Raw genomic sequence first — 25,739 nt, forward strand, 5'->3', positions numbered from 1 at the left:
GAGTTGGTAGCATGGATGTTGCATTCTGCGTTTCTTACATCTTTATTCGGCGCTGGTTTCTCAAGATTCCATTCCGTTATCCCCGTTTAATCGCGATCGTGTGGAGATAGGGCTTTCATTACGTTTTTATGATATCAACATGCTAGTTAGCATAGATAATTAACTAATATACATAAAAGCTATTTAAAAATTACTAAAATGTATATGTACCCACGTACTTTGCAGTTTTGGATCCTGCGAACCAACTTGCAACCTGCTCGCCTGGATCGATTCGAGGCTACCCGCTCGCCGGCTGCCGTGTTGGAAAAAAAAAAAAAAAAAAGACAAAATTTAAATATAGAATTTATGAAGAGTACTTTCAATGCAACTCTAGATTTAGAAACCCTCGACTCTCTATTTTTAATTTTTAATTTTAATTTTCGTTTTGGGAAAAATGATACAATGAAAAAGATAGTAAATACAAAATTCATTGGTATACATGACTGATGAAATACCGCAAGTGTGTGTATATATATATATACATACGCTAAAAACTATCTATGTTCATGTCCATACATATCCCATACCCAAGGCCCGTTGATCCAAATGCAATACAATGCAAGTGAAATGTAAAATGTAAAATGAATACCAAAAAAAAAGAGAAACATGCATCCAGTAAAGCAAACCCTGAAGAGAAAAAAAAGAAGAACAAAAGGCTGAAGAAATATAACCCATAAAAGAAATCCGTCCGTGGTATGAAAAGGGTAAAAGCCGTAATGCAAAATGAGAGGCAAAAAAGGGGATATCGTAAATATATACATACGAAGAGAAAAAATATAAAAATAAGAAAGAAAAGAAGGAATAATAGATGGAAAGAAAACCCAATTAATGATTCGCTATGGTTATAGGTAAACCCCGAAGACAAATGAAAATGGAAACCGTGCGAAGACCCTGCCGTTTGACCCGTGAAAATGGTACCCAAGAGAGAAACAAGGATAAAGGAAAAGAGAATAGAGAGGTAAAAAAATAAAAGAGAGGGGGTGGGAGAAGAAAGAGGAGGGACAAGAGGAAGAAAGTTGTTATGCTGCTTCAGAGAAGGAAGCACCGTCTCCCCCCGAAATAACAGATTCCCACTCGATGCCGTCCATGACCAAGTCACCTTGTGCATCGGCCAAACCAAGTATATCGAATGACCATTGTCTCGTATGCCTCAAGGGATAAGCATCACTATAACCTCCATCTTCTTCCACGGGTCCGTACTCCAAACTCCCAGGGATGTGCATCTTTGGATGAATGAAAGCTGAAATTGGGATCCCAGAAACAACTTTCTGTAGTTCTGAAGAGTAAGAATCCATTCGGTAAGGTGTAAGGCTAGCACCCATGTGAGAAAGGAGCAAAGCAGTATTACGCCTCTTGGTGCTGCTCCGTCGGCGACGTGGGACATTTGGGTGGAGGCTGGAAGCCGAACGGGACGAAGATGTACTTGTACTTGTGATTGTTGGGGCGAGTGAGAAGCTAGTCCTAGAGGTCCGAAGGGATAAAGGACCAATGTCTTGTGAAGGTCTACTAGGCTGATATAGAGAGTCTTGAGACTGACAAAAGGAGAAAGAAGATAGTAAAGAAGAGAGTCTTTTGTTGGCTAGGTAGGCGGCAGGATCCTGACGGCGAGATATTCTAGACGAAGTGTCTGCACAACTGCTTCGGCGAGAAATAGGTGTGATGTGAGAGAAAGAAGATCCGCTACCAGAGGGAGTGAACTGCTGGACACTTCCTCTCCTCGAAGCTGAAGCTGCTACTTCGGTTGTATCCATAGTCTTTGCCGATGTAATAGATGGAGAACGAGCCTGAGAGGGAAGATCGGCGAGGTCATCAAACCATTTCTCCCACTCAAATGGCTGTGGATAAGATTGGGCATCAGTCTTGTCGTATGGATGGTACATCAGCATGGCCGGATCGTACTCTTGCTCCTTGAACGATGCAGCCTTCGAGACACCTCGCTTGGTAATGTCATCCAAGTCGACATCATCAAAAGTATGAGAGAGGGTTGGAGAGTCCGGGTAAAGAGTCCAGTCACGACCAAAGGAAGGCTCCCAGATTGAAGGTCTGCGTGGCTCAGGAGCTGGGATAGGTAGTGTGACGCCTGGCATTGCGGACTTTGAGAATGATATTGTAGATGGCTTCAAAAGGCTGGAGAGTATGTTAAGAGGCGGAGGAGCCTTGATTATATGCATAAAACCTGTCCGGAAGGATATAGATATCAAGAGAATGATGATGTGTCGCAAGAGAGAAATAGGGAAGAGGGGAGAGGAAGAGAAAGACGACAGAGAAAAATAGGATCTGGGAATTAACAGAGAGAAATGGAAAATAGTTGAAAATATTGCTACCGTAGGTATGTAAGATACCTTATTGAAGGATGCAATATCCCTAGTTTGTATCTACTAGGTATATGGTGTATATATAAAGTATTGTGTCCCCGAGAGGTGGTAATGATAACGTTCAATAGAAATTGATACTGTGCGTATGTCTGTGTATGTGTCTGTGCGAAGAGATGTCCTTGTGGTATAGAAAAAACGATGTAGATATTCAAACTGGTACTGCGAGATGCATCGACGAAATAATTAATTTATACAAGAAAATTGCGGGAAAGCTAAGGGCACCTGGCGAGGTTTATATAAATAAGTAAGTACTTAAGTTAAGTAAAAAGGTATGTGGGATGCAATATGGGGATAAGTTGGCTGGCTGCGAGCTGCATGCGAGGAAGGGAAGGGTGTGCAGTGGTGTGGTGTGGGTGGTGTGCAGCGGTGTGGGTTGGCCTTTTTTGGGTGTGGTGACCGGTAATAAATTCCTTCGGTCCTTGCTTGATGAGAAGCCAAGTTCGTCTGGACAATGTCAAAAGCAAAAGCAAAACGAGGCATGCCCCCAATCGAGAGGTAGATGCCTACAAGCGTCCGGATCCCTTCCCATTAACCTTCCCCTCACCTCCCGGGCGGGCCATCGCCAGCTCAAGCTGAGCTTAGGACATACAGGTCTGCAGGTAAGTAAGTACGTATGCATGCAAGTACATACGGAAGTACTTCATTAGTAACGTACTTTATCCCGGAAGTCGGTCTCATCACGTTCTAATTTTCTCTCTCTCTTTTTCAGAAAAAAGAAAGATCGCTCGCTGTATGCATCTGGTTTCGAAACCTCTAGCTGGGCGGACATGCGGACTGGGTCCTGGTAGGTCGTAGGCCAGCAAGCTTCAACTGAATGACGGACCTCTTCAAAGCAGGGAAAAAAGCAACGAGTACTACTATCGATATCTACATACGTTTCCAACGAAAGGCAAAGAATTAGAGATGGTCCCCAAAAGCAAAAGGCCCATCCTAGTACCGTGGCGTCTCTTAATTTTTTTTTTTTTTTTTTTTTGGCATGGTATCGAAAGCTTTCTGACCTCGAACGAACAGGCATTCTACTTCCAGAGCAATTGGCTGCGCTAAACTTACAAACAGACAGGCCTATCATATGTGCCCGGGTGGGTGTGTACATCTGCTATGGACGATAGCATTGCTTGCTTGTCGAGTACAGGTTAGTAAGAACTATATGTATGTACATTGTACCCTGTACCCGAATACGAAGTATGTATGGAAGTAAGTACTTACATACTTCATTACCACCTAATATTTACATAGTACTCGCCAGGGTTCGTGTTCGGCTACCAACCTCAGTCCGATAATTCAGGAAAGATGACACTCTCAGGCAAAACCTACCTAACTGTGTTGAAGGTTAAGGGGCGGGTGCCAGTAGGAAAGGCACTTGCATCTTCCCGAGCCTTAAAAATGACCTAAATACGCCTTAGCATCATTGAGGACATCCACAAAAGGGAAGCTCACTAATTGCACCGGTGTCCTACGTACATGATGTATGAGCGAGCGAGTTGAATTTTTTTTTTTTTTCACCTCCATCTACAGTTCACTTTTCTTTTTCACCTCCACCTACGGTTTACTTTTTGTTTCTCTTGGGCTGCTTACAAGTCCATGCATCATTGCTTCTGCCGTCTTTGACTTACAGCCGACCTTATGTATGAACCCATGTCGCGGTTTTTTTTTTTCAAATGATTCTCAGGCCTGCACGCTGTGCCCAAAAGGAAAAGATGTAAAAAAGGAATATGTTTGGTGGCTTTCCTGGCTATCGACCTAGGGCCTTCCTGCGCTGACCTGTCTACTTACGTGCCCTCAATACCGAACCCACAGAGCAGGTAATCCGATTGTCGCACTGAAAGGGCACAGAGCACCCGCAGCGAAAGGATCCCGCCATTCGGTACGTCAAAAATACTTACTTACTTCCGTACTGACTAGGTCCTCACCCTGGGTCGACTGAGGAAAGCATGCTAGCAGCATGCGTCCACATGCATGCAGGTTCATTCCCAAGCTTTTCCACCGATTCAAATTTAATTTTAATTCTGGGGCGAATCGAATTAGATGGTTGGGCATTGAATTACATCGCGCATCGTCTTTGGACGGATGCCCTTGGCGTCTGTACGTTTAATAGATTTTCACACTTGTGATGCGCCTCCTCCTCATTCCCCCGCGCAGTGCTATGTATGCACACACGACAGGTTCTGCGATAGCAGAAGGCCACTGTTCCACAACAGATTTTGGCATTACATTGGGAAGGCTTCACGGGGTATTGAAACGGGAGGCTTGCCCCGACTCACAACCATTACATGTGCGTACATGCTACTTGACCATCTGCGTCGTCGTGCCTGTCAAATTTCTAATCCCAACAAAAAAAAACCCGGTACATTTGCTGTTACCTGACATATGGGTGCCACAAAAGTACGGATCATTGATTGTCGTCATGTTCAAGTGCAAGTCCCCATCGTTCAAAAAGAGAAAGAGCACAGATAGAAGGGCATACATGGGTCCTCCGTATCAGAGACAAGCACCCGCGGCTCTTTTGAGAGGGAAGGCTTGCGCATGCTTACCCCCAGACTGATGCTTACTACGTACACAGTATGAAGAGCATAACCAGTCCCAAGATGGAAAGGAACGCTTGAGGCTGAGTACAAAAAAAGAACCACCATTCGCGGACCAGGGTCTCTGATAATAAGCTAGTCTTCTTATGGTAATTTTCCAGAAAATTACGAAGTAGAAAAAGAAAGTCGGTCCTTTCTACTTTGGGCTTCCTACCAACAATGTCAACCTTGCACACTAAGGTTGTATGTTCAGGGTATCTATTCGTTCACACAGGTCTTAGAAATATCCTGACTGTTGGCTGCAGCAGCAGGGTATCGGGCACACTACATACCGCAGAGTACCCTTCAGAAAGACATTCTTGGCTTGCAGAGGGGAAAAAGATTTGGGACATTTGACACAGACCGTGCCTCATCAATCAAATTGAGAAAGATGAGGAAAAAAAAGACACCAACTTCTGCAGCTCCTTCCATTTGGGATTCCGTACTAGAGCTGCACTAGATCTGTTCGGCTGCATACATGTGACGCATCTGCAAACCCCCAACGGCATGGCCATTGACCATTCGACCTACATACATACACTATGTAGGTCCTGCATACCCTTACATACATAGACGAGGAAAAGAAGGGAACACACCATCCGTCATCAAATTTCTAGGTGCATCGGAAAATACATCCAAGTCTATTCGAATGTGGTAAGTCCTAAACTAGAACTAGCCCTACGGCCTGAACTGACGAGCGAGCGTCACGAAAAAGAAAAAGGTGACACCCTTCCCTCCCGTTTCAGCAATCGAGGGTGTTCAGGATAACCATTCGTTCTTTCACCTCGTCACCCCCAGGAAAAACGTCAACGCCCGTTGCCTTGACCCAAATGCCCGCACGCCGTTTCTGTCAGGAAAAAGAGAGCCGGATTTTTAGGTACCGAGCCGTTTGTTTTTAGCGCCTCACCACCAGGCCGCAATGCCAACGACCTTGGACTGCACGCCGGCTGGCAACTCACCTAAATTTGAAATCTTTCGCATCTGCGATAAATTCAAACAAGGTGGCTGGTTGAACGATATCCTCTTACCTCTCCCCATGGCAATTGCCGAGCCAGCTATACATGCTGCTACTCTATACCTAACACCCACAGCCCCCGAGTGACCGTTGTTGCCTCATACACAGGTCAAACAGGCGACCAGAAACTTCCCACAGCTGCGCGGTTATAGCTGAACATCGAGGCGACAAAGAACAGGCTGCAAAGAATCGATACAAAAGTACTCCACATCTGAACATACATCGAAGAAATCTCCCACTTGAGATTCACAAGGCAAACGGCCAAGACTCCAAACCCTGCTTCCGGGCCCGAACTAGGGCCCTAACAGTTTGATGTTTTCGATTTGTGGAGCTCACAGCAAGCTGAGAATATCTTTATACTGACTTAACATACTAAGTACATACTTGTATACCTAACTTCAAGTATAATATCATCTATCGCAACAGGGTAAGTCAGAGAGTTTCGCCGCATTGCATTTTCAAATTGAATCAAGAGGTATGTGACCTAGCAAGTCAGGCAAGATTAATTAAACCCGCCCCCATCGATCATGCGATATCCCCAAATCCCGGTCGTCTATATCCCACATCGGACTTTTTCGGGGATTGACATACTTGCATACAAAACCTACCAATAATGATAGTTCGATAATCCTATAGCGTTTAACTAACTTTGAAGGTTTCGCCCGTCCGCCCTTGCATTTACCACAAGGCTTTTTCGTCTGGCAAATGACATGACGAGGATGATTCTTCCAAATGCAATGGGCGTCATGGTCCAATGTGCATACCTTTCTGATGCAGAGCCCTGTTCGTTTCATAATTCTGCTTTTCAATCGTGACTGACTGACACCGACCAGGAATACGTCAAGTTTTAACGAAAAGCTTTCCCTATATCGTAACAAGTCTTAGCTATCATCGTCAAAAAAATAAAATAAAATGAAATGAAATTGTAAAATAAATGTCTTAAAAATTACCAGTCACATTATCATCGATGGGCTCTGGGGATCGCTGTGCCAGCGAGCTCTAGCAACCCCCGGGAAGGGATAACATGAAACCAATGGACCTTTTTCTGGTCTCGTGGACAATTGAAATTAAATTTCGAGATCTATCTATCACTCTCTCTTCCTCTTTCCCTCGGCTCTTTTTTTTTTTGTCTTGCTACTACTGTTGCTTTTCAGTACCTGCATGGTATCATCTGACCGATGCATAGCAATTTTAGGATTTGGGAATCTAGATTCCCGTCCGACCTTGCAAAAATTCTGAAACCCAACCTGCAAAGCAAAGAGAGGGAAAGGAAAAAAAAAAACAATATTAAACCATCTAAAGATCGGTGAAGTTCGTTATCACTAAATTGAGCAATTGATCATGTCATATAATCCATGAAACAACAACAACCTCAAAAAAAAAAAAAAAAAAAAAAAAAAGTTTGAACGGACATAGTGCATTAACCTTCGACCCTAGTCTTTTTTTTTATTCCGTTCCTTACAAAGATATTCCTTGTTCAAATTCAAAGAAGGTTTTCCTAAACGCGAATATTTGCGTCGCCGACTGTCTCCACTGATTAAGTTAACAGCACTAGCGAGGAACAATAATCCTTGTGTAACATCAATGAACTATATGCGTGCAGAGTTAGTGCACTCACACTCACACACTCACACACACACCCCCCGATAATTATGATACGACGGCAACAAAAATATCAATAGTAATAATAGTATGATATCTCCCAAAAATATATACAATTGCCAAAGAGAAAAAGAGAGAGAGGGTATCACAGCCGGCCCCAGGACCACGGAACGAAATGCCATATTTGGGAAGATCTTTTGTTATTCTTGTTTGTTTGCCCATTCGTTTCGAGGAGCGAACCGGATAAATATATTCCTATCCATGTCCCGAAACATGGCTTTTCGATTCCCTACTATTTTTTTATTTTTATTTTTATTTTGGGGTCTCGCGCCGCACAGCCAGAAGATTTGATTTGCTTTGGCTTCGCTTTACCTTGCAATGGCTCGATCTTCCCCAGTTGTCGGGATTGCTCACAGACCGCCACCGTTGATCGACGAAGGAGAAAGAGAGAGTGTGTGCCTTTGCTTTGTTTCGTTTGTTCGGATTATTCCAGGTTATCCTGCGCTTTGTCCGCTGCCGGCGCTGCAATCTCCTTCCCCTCTTCTTCTTCCACACGTTTGTGAAGACCTCGGCCTGCCAATACGGTGCCCCTTAGACCTCCAAATGCCATAACATCCCCGATCCTCTGAACATTGCATAGTAGCATCACGAGTCGATCTAGACCCATCCCCCAGCCTCCAGTTGGCGGTAACCCCCACTCCAAAGCTCCAATGTAGCTTTCATCAACAGGCATCTCCGGCAAGACTTGTTCCGCCTCCTCCAAAATCTCGATTGGCAAGTCCTCACCTGCCTCTAATGCAGCAACAGCTCTGAATTTGTTCTGTTCGATAAACTTCCTTCGCTGTTCGAACGGTGAGTTCTCCTCTTCGTATAGGTTCGCTAGTTCCTTTCCTCCTATGTATAACTCGGCACGGTGTGCGACGAGTTGTCCGTCACTTTCTCGTCTGCTGGTCTTGGAGAGCGGTGATAGACAGGCTGGTATGTCTGTCAGAAACGTGGGTTGTATACACTCCGGTTCGAGGAACTCTGATGCGAGATAATCTAGTATACCCGGTAACGTACAGTTCACGGGTCTACCGATCTCATTATCATCGATGATCTCCAGTAACCGCTCTGTTGCATCCGGTTCGTCTAGAGTCGGTAGCCGACAACCTATCGCGTCCTCTATCCCACTGATAAAATCGATCTCACGGAAAGGCGCTTTGACTTCAATAGTCAATTCTCGACTACTATAAGCCTCGATGTTGGGAAACCGCTGAGGTCTAGCCTTTTCAAAGTCGCTGAATAAATTGACCAACATCTCCGTAGTCGTCCGTTTCAACCCTTCAATGTCGGTAAACGCCTCGTAGAACTCGCAGGTATAAAACTCGGGATTATGCGTCGCATCGGCGTTTTCGTTTCTAAAATTCGGACCAATCTCAAAGACTCGGTGGAGACCTCCAACAACCAGTCGTTTCAGCCATAACTCCGGTGCGATCCTAAGTTGCATCTTTTTGTCTGACCCGAAGACTTTCGAGGCGGTCTCGAAGGGCTTCGCAGCCGCGCCGCCGGAAAGTTCGGCGAGGATGGGGGTGGAAACTTCAACGAATTCTCTTTGTAGGAAAAAGTTTCGCATCCAGTTGATGATAAAGGATCGTGCTTTGAGGACATGCAGAGGAAGAGGGTTAACCATCAAATCCACATGACGGGATTGGAACCTCTTCTCCACATCCTCGAGTTCCAAAGGCGGGACATGAAGACAAGGCGACAAGGATTGTGGTAATTCTGTCGCGTAGATGGATATCTCTCCTGCCTTGGTCCTCCCGGGTAACCCAGTAATAGCTAGAATGGGAAAGCGGGCGTCGTTAGTATCCTTTTTTCCTTTTATATAGTCAAATAGAGGATGCATTTAGCTACCTATGATATCCCCTTTCTTCAGTTTCGAATGCGCACTATCAAAATCCGCACGCTCTGCCCCCGACCGGCCAAAGCTGCTCATAACTTGGATCTTGAACCCATCGGCAACAAGATCAAGGAACCTTAGTTTAGACGATGACTTGCGTATTGTTTTGATCCTTCCTTTACCCTACCCAAACACCAACAGTTAATATCATGCCACCCCAATATCACCTTCCTAAAAGAAAGACTTAGGGAACAGACCATAAACAGTTACTAAATGCTTCTCATCCTCCTCAATTGTCTCATTCCCCAAATAAGAGTATCTATCACAAAACTCTCTTATACTAACACGACGTTCAACATCCGGTTTTATCCTCGGATAATATTCAACATCGCCCCTTCCAGTCGCCACCTCTTCCCACCGGTCTTCAAGTACATTACTCTCCCGCACTTGAGCCGCTAAAGGACTAGCAGGCAACGGAATATGACTTCCATCTTGCGGTGCCGTCTGACTCAACAGACGACGTTGAAGAATATGTGAAGGAGAAGAAACAGAGGGCAGAACCCTTGACCTCACAACGGGTCTAAAAGAACGACAGCAGCAGACCCGTCTGCCAGTCGCGGCTATATACCTAGCCGGCAGTGACATTCTTATACAAGAGAGTGTGTGAATACGTCGCGGGGGAAGTGCCAGTCCACCACGCGCGTCAGACCCTACTACTACTCCTCCCATTTCCACGCCGGTTAGTCGGATGAAACAAGTTCGATCGAAGGAATCAAAGTGTAATTTGAATAGATAGAATGAAATGAAATGAAATCAGAGAGAAAAGCATGCGAAGCTTGTTCAAGTCACGCCCGGAAGAATAACCCTCCAGGTCATTCGCAACGGTTCTTGATATTTGGTACTCATCATAAGGGGGGTGGGAAGATGGGCGGTGAGAAATTGATCGTAATGTAACAGTACGAAGCATAATCCAATCCACATACCTATAACCGTCAGCCGCCAATCAAGGCTTTCTCCGTCGTCTCTGCTCTAATGAATCGTCGTGAATGTTTCTGTTCGAAGTAAAACTTGAAAGTCGCAAACGAAAAGGCTCGCTTATAATAATTTTTTTTCCCGTCCTGCCGTATCGATAAAGGAAAAAAAAAAAAAAGACCAAGAGGGTGACGTCCCACCGTGTTGAATGAAAGAGCCGCTTTAAACGAAAAACCTCGAAACCTTGGAACTTAGAACAAAAAAAACCCTCGCACGACCCAATCATAAAGAAACAACCAACAGCCTAGGACACCGTCGGAACCCCGATCAAATCTCTTCCCCAAACCGACTACCATTTCGAATTCCCTCGTCTGCCCTTTAACTCCTTCCAAAAACACCTTTCACGATGTCCATGTTCGGTTTCGGCGGGGTCCAGGGCCCCACATCTGCCCAAAAAATCGCGGCCGCTGAGGCAGAACTCGAGATGGTCACTGACATGTTCAATCGGTATGAAAGGCTTCAATTCAATTCATTTCTATCCATATTCCCATAGGATATAGAGATGGGTATAGAAAAAAAGAAGAAGGAGAAGCAGGAGAACTAACTTCCCGAGAATACAGTCTTACAAGCTCCTGCTTCAAAAAGTGCGTTCCAAAGGACTACCGAGAAAGCGAGCTGAACAAAGGCGAATCCGTCTGCCTTGACCGATGTGTCGCCAAATTCTTCGAGGTCAACGTCAAAGTCAGCGAGCAAATGCAGAGCCAAGCTGCATCGCGGCAAGGCGGTGCTCCTGGTGCCGGTGGCATGTTCGGAATGTAGAGAAGCACTCATTGAAACTCTCACATTACTTACCCTGTACCATCTTATCCGTTCGATGGATGAGTTTCGAAAACAAATATTTACATCATAACTCTACAAAATCCACCTACTCCTTCGTGCTAGGATACGAACGGCCTCCGGAATTGGAGGGTTAGGCGCGACGTGGCACGACATATACGATCTCAACTCTGGGCTTGCGAGGCCTGCATTGGAAACGGTTGGTTTCCAATGCCCGATCTAGATGAACAGCAGCTGTACATACATACACAAAAAGATTTATTCTATTGCATACCAGGGCTGTTGAAATGGTGTTAAGGTTTCTTGCTTGTGTACATGTATAATACGCAATAATCAATCTACATTAGCTCTCATTTGCATCCCTAAGCATAGTAGCATACAGGGCTTCTTAACAGCCTAAAATAATGGTAACCTTGAGAACGACGTTTGGGTAATTGATCCGGTGAAAGAGATACAGCTTTTTTGTATATTAATCAGACGCTGACTGCTAGAGTAACAAAGGCTTAAGTTTTATACACGGTAGAGTAAACCACCACCACATGCTCTACCAATCATTCCCGATATGCTCGACTAAAAGCTCCACGCCATATATGGTACTACAGAATTGAAATTAACAAAAGGTAGGGGAAAAGGAACAGGAAACGTCAAAACAAAGAAGATTTATTGGCCAGCGGGTGGCGGAACATGCCAGGCATTATTCCTTGGATCAAACCCCTGGAATCCTGGTGGGGGCTGGGGTCCGGGTGGGGGAGCCGGAGCGTGTCCGTTACCAGGCCCTTGCGCTGGTGCCTGTCCAGCCCTTCTTCGTTGTTGGTCTCGTTGCTGTGCCCTCCAGTTCCTGTACCATATCAAACCTGCAATCACGAACATGACTCCCAGGATTACCATATTCTCCACGAATTCTTCGTCCTCATCCCCGTAAAACTCATGTCCCGGGTCTGCCTGATGAGCTTTATCACCATCCTGACCGCCATGTGCGGCATCCGCCTCTTGGTCCGCGAACTCCCCAGGCCTATTATGTGTATACTGAGGCTTCTCGTCGGAAAACCACCGCTTTAGCCACTCCATCACAGTTACCTTTTTCTCCGGCTCCGGATCCGACCCAATAGCATTAATTGATCCACCGGTAACAGTATTCCAAAAGCTCCTTACTCTCAACCTCACTAGACTTAGCGTAACCGGTAGGTATGCTTCGGTATTCGTCTCCAACGCTTGGTCATAATACCGTTTCGCAAGGTGGTAGTCCTGTCCGACACCGATTCCGTTCTCATACATCCAACCAAGATTCCACAATGCTTGTGCGCTCTGCGTGAACTCGGATGCAGCAGTATAACAAGCCGCAGCCTTCTCAGCGTCTGCTTCAGTTCCCACCCCGGCAAGATAGTAGTCGCCCATTTTGACGTAACTGTCGATATTCTGCTGCTTAGCGGATCTCGTCCAATACATCAAGGCCAACTCTTCATCCAAGGCATCACTGTGCCTGACACGCCACCAATCCAACGGAAATCGACTCTTCAATTGGTCGAGTAGGTAAGCAGTATTCGCCTGGCCACTCTCATAGCCTTGTTCTGCCGCCATCATGAATCCAATGATAGCTACGTCCTTGTTGCCGCTCTTATACATCCGGTGGGACCATTCAAGCGGTGCTTGCAGAGCCTCTACCTTCTCGGCAACGTGCTTAAAATATAGCGTGGCCATACCACAGCTCCTTTCTCGCCCATTTCCTTGGTTATTGATCTCTGCTAGGTAGTAATATGCTTCAACTTCGCCATGGCGCGTAGCTAACTCAAACCACTTGTTCGCGATAGCGTACTCGCCTTTGCCGTAGAAGATTTTACCAATAGCAACTTGGGCCGCACCATGGTCATCCTCGGCCGCTGACTTATAGAGTTTGGTTGCTTTCTCCGCATTTTTCTCCAAGCCTGCAAGACCGTGCTCGTAGAGATAAGCCATCCCGTGCTGTGATACTGTATCGGACTAGATCGTAAAATGTTAGCAGCTAACTCCCCTGTTACCGGAATTTGATTAATCACAAACATATTTCAAGCCCCTCGCAAACCATCTCCTCGCGAGGGCAAAATCCTGGGGAACGGCTTCTCCTCTCAAGTACATCCTCCCAAGGTGCCCTGCTGCCTTCGCAGCAACCTCGATGACGGTATCTGATGGATCTTTGACCTCTTTACCATCCTTAGTCCACATCTTCTTAGCCAACTGGAAGTACAGATCCCGAGCCTTCCTAAGGTCACGAGCGAGCCCTCTAGGCCCGTCGTAATACAGTTTGGCAAGCTGCTGGGTTGCAGCTAGATCTCCTTTGTTGCTTAGCAGTAAGAGGTACTCAATGATATCGTCGATTAAGGAGAGCGAATTATGATCGTTTCTTTTTGATAATCGGCCGGTGTGTCCAACGCTAGCCCCAGCGCCATAGGTACCACCTATTTCGTCGACGATTTTATGGTTGTTGCGTGGAAGATAGTGACCACCTGGTGGCCCGGAATGGTAATAAGCCATTGCCTTGTCGGCGACTCGTTTGTAGAAGAATGCTGCTTCCTCGCAATTCCTAGGTGCGCCGATTCCAGCATGGTATCGGTAGGCTAGCGTCATTTCTGATCGAGCATTCCCTCCGAGGGCAGCGAATGTATGATACAACAATGCCTATAAATCTTTCAGCACAATGCCGTTCCAGCATTCAACGTTATTCAACTGACCTTGCCTTGGTCTTTTTGTATGATGCCACCATAGCCAGTCGCATACAAAAAGCCAAGCATGCTTTGAGCCGTACTGTTTCCCGTAAGAGATGCCAGTTCTTTGTAGAAACCAAATGCTGTTGCGGTATTCCTTGGGTGCGACCAATTGCCATACTAAACCACCATATCTGTTAACCATACATCTTCCATACGACTTGGTATCCCCCCTAGAAAGCCACCTACGAAGTTCATTTCCGCCAACAGATACATCGCATCCGGGTTTTTCATCGACAAAGCCCTCATAAGTAGATTCTCCGCCTCAAGGAGCGTTTTGCTCATCTGTGCCGGAGCACTTCGAGCCTCTCCATTCAACGGTTCTTCCTGTGTCGGAACATTGGCAACGAATAAGAAATCCAGCGTCGTCTGGAGCCAGTATAGACCCTGATGAATCCAATACGATGTTGAATCCTTGCGTCTTGAATTGGATAGGGGTGGACGGATGGTATTTAAGAGCTCGAGGGCCTCGGTGACATATTGTTGGGCTATGTGTAAGATAATATATCAGTTCCCATTTCATACTACGTGGAAAATGCTGGGATGGGCATACATTCAGCTCCCTCGGGTTGATCTTGATTATCGATAACATCGTTTAATATATCGCCGTGTCGTACACCGAACGGTTTCTGAACGTCCCGATGCTCCTAACAACTACCTGTTAACACCAAATGCTATTCAAAAACCTATACAATGGCTCGTGGGAATGGACATACCGGTACGGGTTCTATCGCGTGAGCTGCAAGCGATAGCGTGGAGAGAAACAAGACTACCTCGCGAAAGTATAGTATTAGCCACACGAATTCCCTAAACCAAACGAAACCTAACTTGACGAAGCGAATCCCACGTACAGATATAAACACCATATGGCCGTTTTCTCGCCATCTTTTCTCTCTTCCCTTCAAAAGCTTCGGTTCGTGGTAGCCAAACAATGCTGTTATATCCCTCGAAACAAACCAGTCCAGCTGTGAGTTATAACGAGCCTCTCGCCAATAGGCTACCGTCTTTGATTGACCATGAATGAACGGGAAGTCTATGGATGAGAGTGAAATAGATGTCGGATGGAATTCCAAGGTACGCGATCCGAATTCTGGAGTAGCTGGGCCAAGAGCGAAGTGGTGATGATGGTAAGTTGGTGTTAGTAATGTCGCTGGGTCTCAGCGGGATGAGGAAAGACGACACAGTAGCTACAAAGAGGCGGTTAAGTAAGACCGAATTGAATGACGTCCAACTTGACAACCGCGCAACACATTTTTGGTCAATCAAATACCAACAGGACGACAGACTACGTAGCACCAAAGCCGTAGCCACAAGATCGGTACTCCGTAGAAAAGGCGGGTATGAAATGGGACGGCGCTCTTGCATTCGGTTTGATGTTTAAAAATGTTATTCATTCTCTGGTGTTATTTAACTAGTACTTAAAAACTACTACTCGGTATAGGCTATGTTTATGCTAGATGATATCCTACAATTAGGGAATAAAAAAGCAGAAGGGGGGACATATATGACTTTCTGAGAGAGGTGAAATCGGTGCGGTACGGGACGGGACGAGACAAGGGGAAAACAGCAGACTGGTTCCCATGCTATAAATGAATAAACTAGACAATACAAACTACGAAAGGGAAGTAAAGCGTTTAAAACTAGTACTAAGCAGGAGAACGGGAAATATGAAAGGTAATAAAGAAAGGGTTGCGAAATGGAGAAACGATCCGGAATTAGAATGATTTTGGGCCCGAAGGTGGATGGGTGTTATGGATAGATCCGAAGAGTGAGGAACGTGCCGACAACATGGGTAAGGTGATGATGATACACCACGCACGCTAACATTTGTATAAAGAAAAAAGAAAAGATAAGGAAAGGAAAGGAAAAGGAAAGAAAAAAAGGGAAGGAAGCAAGAGAAAGCCAAACCAGGGAAACCACAGGTTTTGAAACTACTGAGGCTAGGGGTAAGCGGATATCCAGATGAAAACCGAAAAAAACGGTTACGCTTAGGCTAGAATATCGCTGGAGAAGGCAGGCTATAAGTATCGCTATCTCACGAAACCGCCCATTTGCAGCCAAGTGTACAGTTGAGGTGAGGTGTTAAGGTTTTGAAACAAAGGAAATAAAATGATAGAAATGCTTTGGAAAGCGGAGGTTGCCTGGCACCAGGCGGCGAGATGGAAGACGCTATAGCGACGCCGAAGCTGTTGGAAACAAAGGAAATAAAAGTGTTACAAAAGGTCCATAATAAAACAAAAGCAGAAAGGGGAAAGGTAGTCGAAGGCAACGCGAGTTTCTTGCTCTATGGAAACAATCATTAATCTATGAGACGCCGGTCCCGGTGTAGTAAGAAACGATGTTCCATAAATACAATCCGTTGCAATATTCGGGTACGAAAACCGTGGGATGCCCGGGAGATTTCAGATGACTAGACGTTGCATGTGAAGGGCGTTAAGAAGTATCTGTACAAAAGTCGAAGATGGCAGGTGCTGGTGGAAACACAGAATGTGCAAAAGCAAGAAGGTTTAGATCATGATCGTCCAGAGGGTGTATATATCGGGCTGCTGCCGAAATATGCAGAAGATTATAGAGAGACATCCAAAACGAGACTAACGTCTCGAACTTGGGTTGTTGCTAGATCCTCTAGAACAGGGATGAGGTCCAGCAGTTCATTATCATGGGCGTCAGAGAACCAGCTGCTTACGGGGAGAGCATGCTGCGGGTGGAAGATGTAAGAGGTGGGAGAATTGTCGATGATTATAGTATCCTTCAAGTCACGTCCGAGTTGAGAGAGATCCTATGTTGCGTCAGCCAAGAGTTCTAAGAGGGCAGTTTGTCATCATATCAGAATTGTATACCTTGACGTAGTTGCCTTGATGGTTGTAGCAACTATCTCGGAAGAGACGGTGGTGGACGACAGAGTGAATGTCGAGTTGGTCAAGAAGCGGGTCGCCATACTAGATTTATAGAAATTAGCATTCCAAAAGTTAAACAGTTGAGGGCGTTCATAGGTCGTACCTTAGAAACAGACGCGGTAAAGACAACAACTTCATAGAGTTCTCCAACCCTCTTCATGAATTGATCCACACCAGGCCGTTTTATGACATAGATGTTATGATAAGATCCTTCAATTTCGACGGGTATAGTGAAGTCCGGTTGTTGGAGCAGTTGCTATAAGACAATCGAGTTAGTATCGGATGCAAGAAAGACTGTCAATATAGTAGCATATTCACTTGACGTACTCTAAAACTGCTATGTACCAAAGTTTCGTCCAAGTCTAGTACGAGGCATTTCTTGCCAGTGTGTTCTGGGGCAATTGGTGGAAGGAGCCACTTGGATTTTTGATCCTCACTCGGCAAAATCTCAGCGGGAACGGGAACAGGGACCATGCCCACATCTGCGGCGCCGGTCTCCTGGTTCAGCGAGTCAGCATCCGAGTCGTCTGTCTCTATTGGCGTCGTTGGTCGGACGCTAGATGTCGACTTTCGCTTGTCATCACTCGGTATCGAGGCGGTGGTAGCGGTGGTGGTTACTGCTGGCAAGCTGGTTTCATCAGATTTACCCTCATCTGGATGCGGTGTAGGTGGAGTATGTGTGACAGAAGGTCCGCTGGGATATTCTGGTTCAGTGGTAGTTGTCGATGTTCCCTGGGTTTGTTGCTCCTGGATTATCGCCGGCGGTAAGAGGTTGTTCTCCGGCGCTTCAGGGGCTGGAGGAGGCGGGGTTGTTGGCATCTCCGGGGCTCGGGGAAATTTGGCTTCTCCATTAGTAGATTCGGTAGAGGACTTGGCCAGTGATGGTTCTTCAGCCTCTTTTGTCGGTAAGGTCGCTGGCGCAGATGGAGCCTCTTCGGCTGGGATAGGGACCTTTTCGTTGAGTTTTGTCTCCTGTTCCTCCTTTGGTGGCGGCGGGGGAGTTCCGGCTCGTTCCTGTTCCTTCGACTTTCCAGCGGTAGCCTCGGCTGGCACTCTCGCCTTGTCTCGCGGTTCGGTGCGTGGTCTTTCTGCCTTTCTCGCGTTCTCGTCGACACCTCCTGCATATGAATCCGGCGCCCGGCAGCATCCTAGCAGAGAACTGAAGAATTTCGAGGCACTGCCCTGTTTCGGCTTCTGGCTTGACCTTATGCTCGCTCCGTCGCCCCTTCTTCTTCGCTTAGAACCCTTTGCGGCCTCGTTCTCTTCCACCAGACTAGCATTGTTGGCAGTCGTAGCTGTAGACGTCAGAGATGAGTGTTGATTCTTTGAATTTGGACGAGAAGGAGAAAGTAAAGAATCCTGGGGTTTTGAAGACGAGGAATCGGCGAGAGGCATACCCGAGTCTGTGGGCTGAGCTTGTGACATCTTCGCGGCCTTTTTTATGTTCTCTTCTCTTTTCAACTTAGGCAGGGAATGGGATTTCGAGTTCCTGCGAATACCACGTGCAATATGTGCCCTTTAAGGAGCGAGGATTCCCGTATTAAGGGGATTCTGTGATCTAACCGTTAGCGATTCGTCGCAATTAACGAAAATGCGTATGGCAGGCTGTCAAAGCGCATCCGGAAACGGGGTTAGTAAAATTGAACGCACCTCCGCAGCCCCGTCCGACTAGGGGATGAATAAAGGATGAGATGGCCGGGGAAATCGTTGCGAACGATGTAGTTCGAGTCACAGATCCTGAAAAGTCGCGTCTGAGTATCTCCAATTCGTACCTAGAGAATTCCTCGAAAGCCTGTGCGATTTAAGGGAAAAAGAAAGGGGGATAAGAAAAAATAAAAAAGGGAAAAAAGATCTATAATGGAGTCATCACAGTTGTATGTTGTTAGTTAGAATGTTCTCTCGAAGTTTAAACTCACGCAAGCGGCAGGAATCTGAAATCAACACTCTCGAAATTGAAACAGTGACAAACACGGGTCAAACGACGGACCATGCGAAACACCGTCGTCTACTGTCTTGCTGCGAACACGTTGAGGTTCGAATTGCAGATCGGAGAAGAGTAAGTTTAAGTGAACAAAGCGTGGTCCGCGATGCGGTTGCACAAAACGTTTCGTCCGGTTCTCCCTGGTGGCTCCGGTTATGTGGACGGGAATGGAAAAATTAATTCCCTCTAGAGAGGGAAAGAAGACGAGGATGCGAAACGTACAGTCTATGCTTTTTCTCTCTCTCTCTTTCTTTTCTTTTCAGGCTTGATAAGATATTCACCCAGGTTCTAGAGCCAAGCGATAGATTTATCCGATGTCGGAAGAGGATGATGAAGTCGCGATGAGATAGTCGGAGAGGTAATGGGAGATAGAGATGAAAGGGGTTAGGTTGATGGTGATGGTGATGATGATGATGATGGAGATGGTGAGAAGAGAGGTTGATGAAAAGATGGAAGTATCGGGACCGCCGTTTGTGCTGCGGAAATGGGCCAAAAGCTGAGAGTTGGAACCAAAAGCGTAGGTGGAAATGTAAGTACGAGAACCACAGACAGAAATACTATCAAAGATGAAATAAAATAAAAAAATAAAAATAAAAATAAAATAAAATGAACCTTATACGAAAGAAATAATATAAAAAAAGTATAAAATAGAAGATAGAAGAAGACAAGAGGACAAAAGAGTGTGTATAGTTTGGAAGAGGGGGGAAAAAGAGTGTAAGGTAAAGTAAAATAAAGTGAAGTGAAGTAAATTAAAGAGACGGACAATAGCCTGTGATCAACCTGACCCGGGGGACTATTACTTCTCCTTTGAACGAAGAGAAACAAAATACACGAACGAATGCAAAAAATAAAAATAAAAAAGCGATACTTTTCGTTTTACCGGCGGCGGGGGAAGAAATTAGGGTGAAGCCGACCGCGAAAAACCCAAGAAAACAACGGGAGATGGTGGAGATGTCAGAGGGAGGAGGAGAGTGGAAGGGAAGAATGAATGAATGAATGAATGGCAGATGATGATGATGGTGGTGATGATGATGGGGGGATGGATGAGGATGAGGATGAGGATGAGGGTCTTACAGAACGAACGAACTCCGTACCAGAACCAGCACCAGAACCAGAACTAACTCCCAGAACGAACTCCCAGAATCACGTTGGCAAACCCAGAACAGACGTGGGAAATGAGGGAAAAACGAGAGGCACTCTGCGCAATCAATCAATGAGTTAATCAATCAATCAATCAATCAATCAAAGACAATAATGAGATTGTTGGTTTTCTGAGGGTCAGGAAGACGGAGGAAATTAAGGGTGGCCTAGGCGTGTCGCTTATTTGCCTTCAGCACTTTCCTTCTGGCTGGTTGGCTGGACACCCCGGATTCTCTCAAAAGGTAATGTACCGCAGTATACCCCCCCAGGTCAGGCCTCAGTCCGCTGTTTGTCGAAGGATATTCCAATCAATCGATCAATCGATTAATGCTGACTACCGTTGAACTAATTGCGCCAGGCCAACCCCCTCAAAGCAAACGGTCTCTGTGGGAAAAAGAAGATATGCTGATATCGATGGTGATGGACGACAACGATGGTGATGATGATGCATGCATTCGGGGATAGCAGCGGAAACAAACAAAAAAAAAAAAAAAAAAAAAAAAGGAAATCCGCTATCTTACCTTACCAGACTATCGGACTACTGTGCAGTGATGAGAAATGCCAAAGCGACAGGTTGCAGTGCAGGCCAACGAGGCACTGGTATTGGTCCTTCCTTCTCGCAGTAGCGCAAAGATAATATGCAATCCTGTCCAACTCGACACAAACGGTATCCTGCGAGGCTCTGTTGGATCGCCCGACGACACGCCTCGCCTTTGGGTTTCGATGTCTTCGATTTTGATTTTATTCGAAAGAAAAGAAAAAAGACTCTCTTTTTTTTCCTTCTTCGACAGATAATATCGATGTGCGCAATCCTCAGAAAAATCCCCCCTTAGCGGCTAATTATCCAGAATTACCCCCAAATTCAATGCGACGGATTCCCTGGGAAATTCGGTCTCTGACAAAGAGAAGGGAAAAAAAAAAAAAAAACGTGGAAGCAAGTCAAGAGAAATTGAATGCTTGGACAGGTGAACCCAAGCGAAATAAGGTTGGGTAGAAGGGGGACCCGTGGTCTGTGATACTGCACGGCATGGGCTACATACGATCCTTAAATTGGCTCCAGGAAAGTTACCCGCTACTTTGCATCTGTAGCGGACTAGGAAGTCGATAGAAGGAAAGGAAAGGGAAAAAAAAAAACGTTCAGACTCGCAGCCACGGTTTTGAACCGAACGCACGGGATCTTTTCCTCTCAAGATTAACTTAACTGTCTTTCGAAGCCAGTCCGCTCGGGTCAGTCGCCTGAAGTTTGACGTGGAACGGAAGAAAGCTGCGAATCTAACTAGTGGCTGTTATATGTTTTATGTACCGATATTGTACTGCGAAAGTACCACCTGAATTTAATGAATTCATGAAACAAATATCCAAATCTCAGAGAAACATTTAAAATCGATCTGTCGGAGTGGGCTCTTATAACAGGATGGATTATAGATCATAGCGACCCGTCCGTCGCCTTACATGGAAGAGAGAGAAAGATATTAAATAGTATATGATCTATCGAAGACCATGCCAGATGCATATCCGTCACCGGGAGTGCATTCCCCTTTAGCGGCCTCATTGCCATAAACAATCTTTCGAATTCAGCGCCCCTGGTTGTCGCAATCGAACAAGTTCAGGAACCCAAATCAACCTTACTATTTCCAATAAATCAAGCTTGCAAGGCTTTGTTTCCTTTCTAAGTATTTTTAATTCTTCAAATGGCGCCGTCATACTAATTACATGCAAACCACAAAGTTCGCCTGCTCGGAATTCCCCCAGAGGTAAAGTACCTTATCTCGACTACATGAAGAAACATCGACAGCCTCACCGCTATCACTTTTTATTTTTTATTTTGGCTGCCACACCTCTCCACAGTTCCAAAAATCCATCAACCAAATTTCACACTTACAAGACAATACTATGAACGCTTCGCAAAAACCCCTGTCAGACCTCTCCACCTTTATCCAAAGAGGGTTGAGCGACCCAAGACAGCATTCCACTTCAGCAAGCCACAATATGCATCTCCCAAAGCCCCTTGTCCAACGGGCTTGACTGCCGTACTGCCTTCGCCGAAAAGAAACCCCACCTAAACCCCAAAATTGGAAAGCACGTTCTTTCCCACCCGCCACACTGCTAGCCGCCCAGCGGGATGATCCAAGTAGCCAAAAGTACCAATCATGTACTCCCATTTTTCCCTCGAATTCCGAGGGGGAAGGATAACCATGTCGAGCAAAATGGCATCTTCAGATACTCCGTACTTTTTTTTTCTCTTTTGCCGCAACCTAACAATCACCTCTCCCCTTATTTGGTAGGTAATACGACCACTGCAGGCTGAAGGATTTATGTTTGTAGATGTGCCATGTACCGCGCACATATGTGCAACTACTACCGCTCCGTAACAATCTGCAATTGTAACATCGGTAGACACAAACTAAGAAGGGCTGAAAAAAAAAGGAAGAAGAAAAAGGCTTTCCATATTCCGTAGGAGACAAAAGAGACGGAATAGAACTTACGAATCCTCGTCCCTCACCCCCAGGCAAAAAAAAAGTGGGGTACATACATAGCAGATAGATGTCTATCGAACCCTCGACCCTTCCCGGCCAGCTTTTCCCAAAAGAGAGAGCGCCATGGTCGCTGTGGGGAAACGAAATCTACGTTTGTATCTTGCAGATCCGAACAAAAAAAAGAGACACCACCCAAGAAAAACTCAAAAGTTTAATCGAATTTCTGGGGATAACCTATCCATTTTGCCGAATCAGCCTGGGATCGATCCTCATCACCGTGACCATGAAAAGAGCCCCTCCCCTCTCCTTATGTAAATCGTACTTAAACTTGAGAGTTTGATACTACACATACAAATATGAAGGTGATTTCCGGGGGAGGGGCTTTGCTTTTGCATCTTCAAATCATGCAGAGCAATGTTGTCAAATTCTTAGCTAAGACTTGGCCCTCTCTCTCTCTCCCTTTCGTTTTCCGACCAGCCTCTCTTTTCCCCCCCAATTGCAAATAATTAGGATTCCGGATGAACGGCGAGCGAGAATATCACTTTCTCCGTTCAGCGACAAGAAAAAAGTGATTGTTTCCCTTTCTTTCTTTCCAGTTAAGCTTATTTGTGACATTTGCGTGGGTGGGCCTAATAATAAGAATAATAATAATAATCATGTGTCAAGATTGGTTCGCTTCGTCAAGAGAACTGCAAAGCGCCAGTAGAACGGTTTTGATAATCATCTTGAATGCAAATACGGTCTTTTGACTAATGCATTACTTGCATGAAGTTTATCAGCTGAAGCTTACAGGACTTGATCTATTGGTGCAGATATATGAGGGGTCATGCATGCGCACTGAGATGTGAATAGGGAAGAAAGAGAAGAAAGAATTAAAAGAGTATTTTAAAAGAAAGCAGGAACTGTGGGAAAACTTTTTTTTGTATTCGAGCAGAACTATGCAACATCGTATTCAAGTACCCGTCTTGGGTTATTTTCCGACTTTCCTGCTAAAACAAAAAGTGACAGTAGGTTAGAGGGCCATCCCAGTGATTGTTCCCCAGATATATATATATAATTTTGCCGCGATCACCGAGGGGTACATTTTTGAATTCGGGATGGAACACTCTGTGGAAATTTCACGAGATCAAGAGTCTTGAGTTGTGTTGGTAGATAGTCGATAGGAAAGAAATGGATAGTCTCGAGACCAGAAAGATATCTAAATCATAGAGAGATCTTCTCTGCTTGAAACCCTCGATGTATGCATCGATGTTCCGAGATTTCATAAAAAAAATGAAAGGAAAAATTTTAAATCCCGCGAAAACGAAAATCCGACTTTCTTTCAAGAGGCACCAGTTTTATCTCCTTTCTATCTTTTAATTGTCGTTCACGTTCTCGGCCTTGTTCCGTACCAAATTTAAAGAGATAGAAGGGAAAGTCGAAATTTTCCGTGACGATAACAGGGTCCCGGATCTCCGGCATCTAGCGTGATTGCCCGAAAAGTACTCCGTATGGCTACAGCACTATCAGAAGCCGAATTCTTCGTTAACGCAAACAAAGAAGTCGTAGCGATTGCGAATGCTATCATATCTCTTCGCAGAGGAAATATTATCGTCATTTACTAGAGATCGATCAAAATATTGTGTTGAAATTAAGGGGAATTCCTATGAACAAGTTAAGAAAAATTCTACGAAATATGGATTGTTTTTTTAGAAAAGAGTGAAAAATATCGATTTGAATGTCTCTCAAACTAAGCTAAGCTAAAGACTACTTGAGAACATGATATTTTTTTTTGTCATCCCATTTCTGATAAAAAAAAATCTGCTTTTCCTCGCCAGTATCTATCAAAACATTTACAGTCCCAGTCCCTCCAAGGATATCACAATTGTAAACCACAAGCAAGCTAGCTAGAAAAGGGAAAAAAAGAACTCCACCGAAAACGCTGTCATAGTCCGCCGTAACATAAGAAATATGATGCAGAAGAAAGAAGAAAACAATCGTACAAGTACAATAAGAGTAGCCTCCTCGTGAACTCCACAATGAAAGAAGAGTTTTGAATTTTTTTTGGTCATGAAGAAATAAGCGACCGTGGTATTATGAGAGTAAAGGAAATAGTGATCGGGAAACGCCGGTTGGTCGTATGATATTAAAAAGTATGATAAAGAAAACTACTTTGCTAGAAGAGCGCGAAGCAGTTTACTCCTCAATGGCGTAGTCATCCTCGCCCTCCTCACCGCCCCAGTGGACTGGGTTAAGCTTGAGGAACCTGAGTCGGCGACCCTCGCTGCTGGTGGAGCTGACACTGGTGCTTCGTCGAGTCTTGAGGACCATTGGCTCAACTGGAAGGATAGCTGCGGATGGACCAAGCTCTGGAGAGGAAGCGATGGCTTCCTCGTTATCCTTGCTGTAGGTCATGATGGTTGCCCGTTGTGGTCTTGGAGCAGATGGGTAAGACTCAGAAGTAACTGGAGCCAAAACGAGGAAGTTGGATGGTCGTCGCTGTCTCAAGAACCATGGGGCAACAGCGGGTTCCTCGGTGAGGGCGAGGAAGGTTGATTCCCTGCGGACCATGGTTGCGTGGTGAGAGAGAGCCGAGTGAGGAGTGTGGATTGGCTCGGATTGAGTTGGGACGAGAGTTTGGAATTGCATTTTGAAAGATGAAGTTTGTTTTTGTTTTGTTTTGAAGTTTGAGTATTAAAGTGAATATCGAGATATGAATATTATACGGTTGAAAGGCTTCGACTTGCGACAGCTAGCTATGCTTATAATTATACAGATGAAACTTTTTATTGGTGATATCTTCGTTGAAAGGACTGTAAGGACCGATAGATGTTATTGATGATTTGGCTTGTTGGTAGAGAGGCTACTGGTGAAACTGAAAAAATAAGAAGGAAGATGGAGGGTAGGAGGGGAGGTTCTTATAACTTTCGAGGAGAGCTCCAAGACGAAAAGTTCTTTCCCCAGGTAGTGGTGGTGGTGGTGTAGTAGTGGCTGTAGCATCTGATCACCAATTCGGCGTATGGCCATTGCCATTGCATTGTATGCAAGAAAAAGGAAAACTTCCCCCACGTAATGGCACGAAGAGTTCCGCAACCTTCTTTCATTTAGCGTTTGAAAATTCCAGGGTGGTCGGCTTGATGCAATGCGCTAAGAAAGACGAGACCATCTATGAGGTCACGTTGTACCCGTTGTACCGGACGAAGGCGGGGGATAACCTTAATTCCCCTTTTGAATTTCAAAACCC

General features: G+C 45.3%; 6 protein-coding genes across 6 annotated transcripts; 1 reads left to right on the plus strand and 5 right to left on the minus strand.

The window, feature by feature from the left end:
- Positions 1 to 1,058: 1,058 nt before the first annotated feature.
- On the minus strand, positions 1,059 to 2,126 carry AOL_s00193g147 (uncharacterized protein; the record flags this gene model as incomplete). Its single annotated transcript, XM_011128758.1, has 1 exon — positions 1,059 to 2,126. The coding sequence occupies one exon, from the start codon at positions 2,124 to 2,126 to the stop codon at positions 1,059 to 1,061; it is 1,068 nt and encodes a 355-aa protein (XP_011127060.1).
- A 5,950-nt stretch (positions 2,127 to 8,076) lies between these two features.
- AOL_s00193g148 (uncharacterized protein) lies at positions 8,077 to 10,119 on the minus strand (the record flags this gene model as incomplete). The annotated part of the gene is made up of 3 exons (XM_011128759.1): positions 8,077 to 9,413; positions 9,489 to 9,657; positions 9,745 to 10,119. The coding sequence occupies 3 exons, from the start codon at positions 10,117 to 10,119 to the stop codon at positions 8,077 to 8,079; spliced, it is 1,881 nt and encodes a 626-aa protein (XP_011127061.1).
- Positions 10,120 to 10,852: 733 nt separating this feature from the next.
- On the plus strand, positions 10,853 to 11,265 carry AOL_s00193g149 (uncharacterized protein; the record flags this gene model as incomplete). Its single annotated transcript, XM_011128760.1, has 2 exons — positions 10,853 to 10,953; positions 11,067 to 11,265. The coding sequence occupies 2 exons, from the start codon at positions 10,853 to 10,855 to the stop codon at positions 11,263 to 11,265; spliced, it is 300 nt and encodes a 99-aa protein (XP_011127062.1).
- A 678-nt stretch (positions 11,266 to 11,943) lies between these two features.
- Positions 11,944 to 14,906, minus strand: AOL_s00193g150 (uncharacterized protein; the record flags this gene model as incomplete). Its single annotated transcript, XM_011128761.1, has 7 exons — positions 11,944 to 13,260; positions 13,321 to 13,935; positions 13,989 to 14,141; positions 14,211 to 14,509; positions 14,575 to 14,668; positions 14,738 to 14,790; positions 14,873 to 14,906. The coding sequence occupies 7 exons, from the start codon at positions 14,904 to 14,906 to the stop codon at positions 11,944 to 11,946; spliced, it is 2,565 nt and encodes an 854-aa protein (XP_011127063.1).
- Positions 14,907 to 16,587: 1,681 nt separating this feature from the next.
- On the minus strand, positions 16,588 to 18,343 carry AOL_s00193g151 (uncharacterized protein; the record flags this gene model as incomplete). Its single annotated transcript, XM_011128762.1, has 4 exons — positions 16,588 to 16,800; positions 16,862 to 16,960; positions 17,022 to 17,174; positions 17,246 to 18,343. 4 exons carry the CDS (start codon positions 18,341 to 18,343, stop codon positions 16,588 to 16,590), a joined length of 1,563 nt encoding a protein of 520 aa, XP_011127064.1.
- Positions 18,344 to 24,691: 6,348 nt separating this feature from the next.
- Positions 24,692 to 25,144, minus strand: AOL_s00193g152 (uncharacterized protein; the record flags this gene model as incomplete). Its single annotated transcript, XM_011128763.1, has 1 exon — positions 24,692 to 25,144. The coding sequence occupies one exon, from the start codon at positions 25,142 to 25,144 to the stop codon at positions 24,692 to 24,694; it is 453 nt and encodes a 150-aa protein (XP_011127065.1).
- Between the last annotated feature and the right edge of the window lie 595 nt (positions 25,145 to 25,739).

Source organism: Orbilia oligospora (genome assembly GCF_000225545.1).
Source record: "Orbilia oligospora ATCC 24927 unplaced genomic scaffold scaffold00193, whole genome shotgun sequence".
In the NCBI taxonomy this organism is placed as follows: domain Eukaryota; kingdom Fungi; phylum Ascomycota; class Orbiliomycetes; order Orbiliales; family Orbiliaceae; genus Orbilia; species Orbilia oligospora.